This window comes from Otolemur garnettii, unplaced genomic scaffold, assembly GCF_000181295.1.
Source record: "Otolemur garnettii isolate 467f Iridium unplaced genomic scaffold, OtoGar3 scaffold00032, whole genome shotgun sequence".
NCBI classification, from domain to species: domain Eukaryota; kingdom Metazoa; phylum Chordata; class Mammalia; order Primates; family Galagidae; genus Otolemur; species Otolemur garnettii.
In genome coordinates, this window is record NW_003852427.1 from 1,528,742 (window position 1) to 1,536,170 (window position 7,429).

The 7,429-nt window shown below is 46.0% G+C and overlaps 1 protein-coding gene across 1 annotated transcript in view; it reads left to right on the top strand.

The window, feature by feature from the left end:
- The window catches only part of DNAH1 (dynein axonemal heavy chain 1), an 86,726-nt gene that overhangs the window by 13,441 nt on the left and 65,856 nt on the right, over window positions 1-7,429 (top strand). Inside the window, exons 6-7 of the mRNA XM_023513042.1 lie at window positions 3,015-3,176; window positions 3,753-4,005. Coding sequence (XP_023368810.1) covers window positions 3,015-3,176; window positions 3,753-4,005 — 415 coding nt within the window. The remainder of the gene's footprint in view (window positions 1-3,014; window positions 3,177-3,752; window positions 4,006-7,429) is intronic.

Genomic DNA, 7,429 nt, shown 5'->3' on the forward strand with positions numbered 1-7,429 from the left:
GCCCCTGCCTGCCAGTCTCAGTCCACTGCCTGGCAAGCCTCTGTTTACAGGCTCTGTTAAAGTCAAGGCACTGCACCCTGCCCTCAGGTCTCAATCCTCACCCAGTAAGCCTCTGTTCACCAGCCCCGCTGGAGACAGGGGACCATGCCCCAGTCCTCAGGTCTTGGTTCATACCCAGCAAGCTACTGCTTAAGGGTTCTGTTGGAATCAGGGGTCTACTTCCTTGCTCTCAGGTCTCAGTCCATGCCTAGCAAGCCTCTGCTCGCTGGCCCAGCAGGGGCTGTGGACCAGCCCTGTCTGCTGAACTCAGTCCACATGGGGCAACCACTCTCCCACTGTGGGTGCCATCAGAACCAGAGGTTCTGCACCCCATCCCACCAGACACAGCCCAAACTGAGAGTCAACACCACCACTGACTGGGCATAGTTATAACCAGGGGACTGCTCCTTTTCCTGTAGAGTGTCCCTTTCTTCCCTCTTCCTCGTTAGTCACAGATTCCTTCCTGATGGTTGGCAGTTCACACTATGCCCAGATCTCTCAGGATAAGACCAAACACTGTGTGCTCTGCAGGGGGTAACACTTCAGACTGCCATGCAAGGGGGAAAGGTTTGACTGAGAGTTTGGACGTGTGGGGGAAAATATCTGTTCAATTTTATGCCTGACGGGGTGATGTCTAGGGTCATAAGTGGGACCTCCTTGGAGAAAGAGACCTGGAGTTTAGTGGCTCTCTCCAGTGAGGTAAAACGAGAAGCCTTTTGTTTCGTGCTCATTTGCAGATAGCCTGTGGCAGGCCTCCTACTTGGGGGAGGGGTGTCCTGTCCTCTAATCGATAGGCTTTGTAACTGTAATTTGTTTTCTTCAATCCTCTTCCTTGGAGTTACAGCTTGCCGAACTTCTTTCTTGGCTCAGCTCCCCGCCTTTGGCTTCATAGAGTCTGATTCTGTCCAGTTTTTCTTCCTCTGCTCAGGAGCCTCTGCCGAGGGTTACCACCAGCCAGCCATCTTCCCAGAATTCCCCCTTAAAAATGTGTTAATGCTAGAATCAATTTCTATGAACTGGACAAGAAGCCCAGAATGTTCCCTGTACTTTGGACTTAATTACAAAAATAATTTAACTCAATTACTCCCAGATCTCCAATTCCTGGTGGTGAAACCAGAAGGTTTGGGGCTATGTTAAACTTAAATGCTCCAAGTGTCAGCCTCCCCCAAGGTGCTCTGCTTGCACCTCTTCGCATGGCCGTGGCCTTGGGTGGTGGCACTGATGGGTGGAGGGGTGAGCAGGGAGCAGTCTGCTGGAGACCTTTTGTATGATGTGCCTCTGGGGACATCTTTTCATCTAAGCGGAGCCAAGATAAGGCCAGCATTTTCAAAAAGGAAGCTTACTAGGTAGGGAAGGGAAAAGCAGAACAGAACCCCTGCCTAGGGCACTGGTAACACTCTGGGAGGCTGGGGTAGGAGGATCACTTGAGCTCAGGAGGTCAAGACCAACCTGAGCAAGAGTGAGGTCCCTTCTCTACTAAAAATAGAAAAATCAGGGTGGCACCTGTGGCTCAAAAGTGTAGGGTGCCAATCCCATATGCCAGAGGTGACAGGTTCAAACCCAGCCCCGGCCCAAAACTGCAAAATAATAATAATAATAATATAAATAAAATAAAGCCTGGGACACAGCAGAGACAAGTAAATAAAAAAAAAAAAAAAATAGGAAAATCAGCCAGGCATTGTGACAGGTTCCTGTAGTCCCAAATTCTTGGAAAGCTGAGATAGGAGGATTGCTTGAACTCAGAAGTTTGAAGTTTCTGTGAGCTAAGCAGATGCCATGGCACTCTAGCCTGGTAACAGAGTGAGTCTTTGTCTCAATTAAAACCAAAAGAGTGGAGGTATTCCACAGTAACCTACTTTATGCATTTCTCTGGTGTCAGTGAGCGGGGAGCATTTCCTTGGAATTGTAGCCCTTCCTTCCACTTCGTGGTCTGTAGAGCTCATCAGTTTGTTTAAAGCAACTGTGCACTGAGGCCTCCTCTGCTGGGTACTGTGTGTGCATCTTTTCTCTACGAAAGTTAACTGAGTACCTGTTATGTACCGTGCTAGGCCAAGGGACAAAACTGTGACTGAAAGGGACAAAGCTGCTTCTTAGGGAGCTGACACTGGTGTGAGGAGGCTGTGACCTAAGAGATGATGCATACATAGCATGATTTTAAGCACTATGAGGGCCAAAACAGGGTTTTGAGGGTTCCTGGGACTGAGTTGCTGTATTAGGCAGAGATGCCTCTCCAAGGGGAAGCCACTTGGGCAGGCAGCAAACCAGCAATGAGGTAAACTGAACCAGAGAGAGGGCATAACCTGTGCAAAGGCCCTGAGGTGGGAATAAGCTCAAAAGTCACAGGAATAGCCACATATCCAGTGTGGCTGGAGGGAAATGGGTGAAGGGGTAGTGGCAGGAGATGAGCTAGAGAAAAGGGCATAGGCTTTCAGCCCAGGGGGTCAGGGGGAGACACATTCTGACCAAACAAGTCCCAACACCCGTGTTGAGCCCATTGCAGGGCAGTAGCTTCCTACACTCCCCTGCTCTGACCTGCCCTGCTGTGATACGAGCGGCCCAAAGATTGAATGGCCAGTGGCAGCATTTGGGGAGGGCTTCACCCTGGCCTGTTCACCCTGGTTACCCACCTTTACAACTGAGTTCTTGACAGGCCTCCCATTTGCTTGGGGGTTTCAGGCCTCCTGTCCCAGCCCCATCAGCCTGTGTCTCCCTGCCCTGTGGGAGTTGTGCAGAGGGCCAGTGCAGAGAAGCTTGGTCTTTCTGGCTCCTCCTGTGGCTGGGCCTTTCTCAGAGACCAGCTCAGCTGGGAGGAAGCAGGGCCTTGGTTCTGCTGGAGCCAGAGGGGTTCATCCTATTGGGAGAGAAGACAGACCAGCGACCTCTGAGACCCCTTCCTAGTAACTGCTGCTTGCACTCAGAGGCCCCTACTTGCCCTACGGCAGGGAGCACTGGTAGGGTTTCCCTTTCTGTTTCAGAGGACCCCAAGAGTCAGAAGCTGGAATACAAATGGTGCGAGGTGGGTGTCCTGGACTATGACCAGGAGAAGAAGCTCTACCTGGTGCACAAAACAGATGAGAAAGGCCTGGTGCGTGATGAGATGGGGAAGCCCATCGTAAACGGAGGTGTCACTGCTGAAGGTATGAGTTCCTGCCTTTGCCCCAAGCAGACCCCCAGTTTAGGTCTGGCCCAGCCTGTGACTGAGGCAAACCCCTGCTAGGGCACTGGTAGCTCAGCTTTGAATCCTACCTTGCTTTGTTTGTCCTGTGGCTATCTGGCCCCTGCCCAGTAAGAACCAGGGGGACCCCTCACTCAGAGACAGCAGGCATGTCGAATGGCCATTATTTGATATGTCAGCTCTGAGTAGCTGACAGTGCTTCTTGGCATAATGTTGAAAAGGAGCCTGAGGCTCCTCAATTAGTGGTGTGTGCCCTGGGTATAGCATCAAGGAATGGGCACTTGAATGGCCATCCCTGTATAGCTCCTTGTCTAAACACAGTGATTTGCAGTTTACAAAGCATTTGCATGTTCATCCACGACACCTTATAAAGGGCAAGGAGTGTCGGCATACCCATTCCACAGGTGCAACAGGGGTCAGAGAAAGGAATCAACTTTCTCAGGACCACCATGCATCCATGGCACAGCTGGCTAGAAACCAGTGCTCCTGCCAGAGAGCCTGAGTGGATGTCCCCTTCTCCCTCCCACCCCACCCCCAGGAAGGCCACCTCTCCAGATCTGCCAGTACTGGATACCACGGATCCAGCTTCTCTTCCTTGCCGAGGACCCTCGAATATTCACACAGCGGGTGGTCCAGGCCAATGCCCTGCGCAAGAACACAGAGGCACTGCTGCTATACAACCTGTATGTGGACTGCATGCCCACTGAGGGTAGGCGGGTCATCAGCGAGCAGAGCCTGAGCAGGATCAAGCAGTGGGCTATGAGCACACCTCGGATGCGCAAAGGGCCCCAGTGAGTTGGGCAACCCGGGGGGTAGAGCTCTCTTGGGGTTCATCTGTTGGGGACTATCTTGCCCCCTACACTATGGACTCGTTGGGGCCCCAAACATTTCTTGTTCATCTCCAGATTCCTCCTCATCAATATGGAGTCATGGATTCTTATTTTATTCAAAGGGTTATGGTACCTTGCTACAATTTTTATTTTGATATTCAAACTTCGGCTGGTGGGAGCCTCTTCACTCTAATTCCGGTGTGCTTTTAACATGTCTCCATCATTCTTTGAGCATGTCCTTACTTTCTGGCACAGCAATAAGTTGCTCACTTGCACTTTCCCAGATCCAGTCCCCAAATCAGCTATTTCTTGAAGGAAATTTCTTTTAGTAAGGAATAGTATTTATAAGCCGAGATCTGGGCAATAGATACGTATATTTATCCTGGGAAATTGTTGCTTTAAGGCTCTTAGAGCAGACAGATCTAGAAAATATATATACAGACAGACTTAAGATGGTTTAACTGACCATTTTTCACTTTACAATGGTTTGAAAGCATTTAGTAGAGACTGTACTTTGAGCACCCCTACGACCATTCTGTTTTTCACTTTTAGTACAATATTCAATAAATTACATGAGATAGTCAACACTTTATTATAAAATAGGCTGGATGTTCTAACATAAGTGTCCTGAGCTTGTTTAAGGTAGGTTAGGCTAACTTATGACATTTGGTAGGTGAGGTATACTAAATGCATTTCCCTCCCTCCCTCCCTCCCTCCCTTCCTTCCTTCCTTTTTTTTTTTTGACAAAGTCTCACTCTATTGCCCTAGACTAGAGTGTCATGGTATCAGCCTAGCTCACAGCAACCTCAAACTCCTGGGCTCAAGCAATCCTCCTGCCCCAGCCTCCCAAGTAGCTGGGACTATAGGTGTACACCACAACACCCAGCCTGTTTTTCTATTCTTTTAAAAATAGAGACATGGTCTTACTCTTGCTCAGGCTCTTGAACTCCTGAGCTCAGGCAATCCACCTGCCTCGGCCTCCCAGAGTGCTAGCTTTATAGGTGTGAGTTGCTGTAGCCTATTTTTAACTTTTAAAGATTTTTGTTAAAAACGAAGACACAAACCCACACGTTAGCCTAGGCCTATGCAGGGTCAAGATCATCAAAATCTCATCCTCTACCTCCTCATCTTGTCCCACTGGATGGTCTTCAGGGATAGTAACAGCTGTGGAGCTGTCATCTCCTATGGTAACAAGGCCTTCTTCTGGAATAGTTGGTAAAGGATGTGCCTGGGCTGTTTTACAGTTAACTTTTTTAATCTAAGTGGAATAAAGATACTAAAATAACCATAAAAATATAGTAAATACATAAAACCGTAACATACTCATTTATTATTATTATCAAGTATTATGCTGTACATGACCGTATGTGCTGTACTTTGATATGACTGGTAATGCAGTAGGTCTGTTTGTGCCAGCATTATCACGAACATTTGAGTAATGCCTTGTACTACAACATTGGGATGGTTACAATGCCACTAAGTGATAGGAATTCTTTAGTTAATAATAATTTTTTAGTTAAGAATTTTTTAGTTATAATCTTACAGGATCACCACCATATATATGGTTCATTGATGTACGTGACTGGCACATGACTGTATACATAATACTTGAAATACATATTACTCAAAAAGGTGTACTCAGAAATCTGTCAGTCTCTACCCTGTTGATTCTATCCTGTTCCTATCCTCCATCTTGCTACCCTCTTCCCACCATGTGTTCATAGGTAACCAATATCACTAGTTTCTGGTTTATATTTTCCGTATTTCTTTTTCTTTTTTTCCCTTCTATCACTGTGTTTCTTTTTATTTATTTTTTATTATTATTAACTCATAGCTGTGTACATTAATGCAATCATGGGATACAGTGTACTGGTTATTTTCTGTATTTATTATTGCACAAATGAGCAGACACATATATTTCAGAGTCATGTATATTTTCTTATTCTCCTCTTTCTTACATGAAGGGTAGCATACTATAGATCTTCTTCTGCATTTTACTTTTTCTTTTTCTTTCTTTCTTTTTTTTTTCTTTTTGAGACAGAGTCTTACTATGTCACCCTTGGTAGAGTGCTGTAGCATCACAGCTCACAGCAACCTCAAACTCTTGGGCTCAAATGATCCTTTTGTCTCAGCCTCCCGAGTAGCTGGGACCTCAGGCACCCTCCATAGTGCCCAGTTAGTTTTTGAGATGGGGTCTCACTCTTGCTCAGAGCTGGTCTTGAACTCCTGAGCTCAGGCAATCTACCTGCCTTAGCTTCCCAAGTGCTAGGATTACAGGTGTGAGCCACTGCACCCTGCCTGGCAATGCACAAGAGTGCCTGTTTCCCCACAACCTTGCCAAGAGTATATTATAATACCGTTTAATTTTTTTGTCAGTCTGGAAGTTAAATAAGAAATTGTATTTCAGTGTGGTGCCTGTGGCTCAAGAAGTAGGGTGCCAGCCCCATATGCCAGAGGTGGTGGGTTCAAACCCAGCCCTGGCCAAAAAAAAAAAAAAAGAAATTACATTTCAGTGTAGCTTTAATTCTATCTTATTATAAGTTTGAATATCCTTTCCATCTTTTAATATAATTAAGGCCATATTTTGTATCATCTGGTGACTTTTCTATATTTTCTGCCCATTTTCTCTCTGTCAGATTTTTGGGCTTTTTATTCCCTCTAATTTTAAGTTTTTTTTTTAATATGTTAGGGATAATGGCCTTTTAATCTGAGATATATGTCATGAAATCTTCTCTTGGCTTGTCAGTTGTCTTTTGGCTATATTAGTGTGATTGTGTGACATAAAAAAAGTATTTATGTAGCCAGTTTCACTAATCTTTTCATCTGTCTGTATTCATCTTTGAGTTATAAAGTCTTTCCTTGTATTCAGGTTTTCTTCTAGCATTTGCATGGTTTCATTTTTTTGCATTTATATCCTTGATTCATTCTTATGCATGACATATGGTAGGGATCAATATGCAACATTTATTAAAATCTCCATCGTTGGCCCAGTGGTTTGTACTATGACACATAGACACTAATTCCCACATAGACGTGAGTTTATCCGTAGACTTTCTATTCTATTCCATTGGTCTGTTTGTCTATTTATGCATTTGTCTTATACTGGGTTTTAATTTTTTTTCCAGTTCCCTGTATTTAGGACAAAATACTCATACTACACTGTTTTAATTAAGAAGTTGGCTCTGCGCCTGTGGCTCAAGTGGCTAAGACGCCAGCCACATACACCTAAGGTGGCGGGTTTGAATCCAGCCTGGCCCACCAAAACAACAATGACAGCTGCAACAAAAAAATAGCCGGGCATTGTGGTGGGCGCCTGTGGTCCCAGCTACTTGGGAGGCTGAGGCAGGAGACTCGCTTGAGCCCAGGAGCTGGAGGTTGCTGTGAG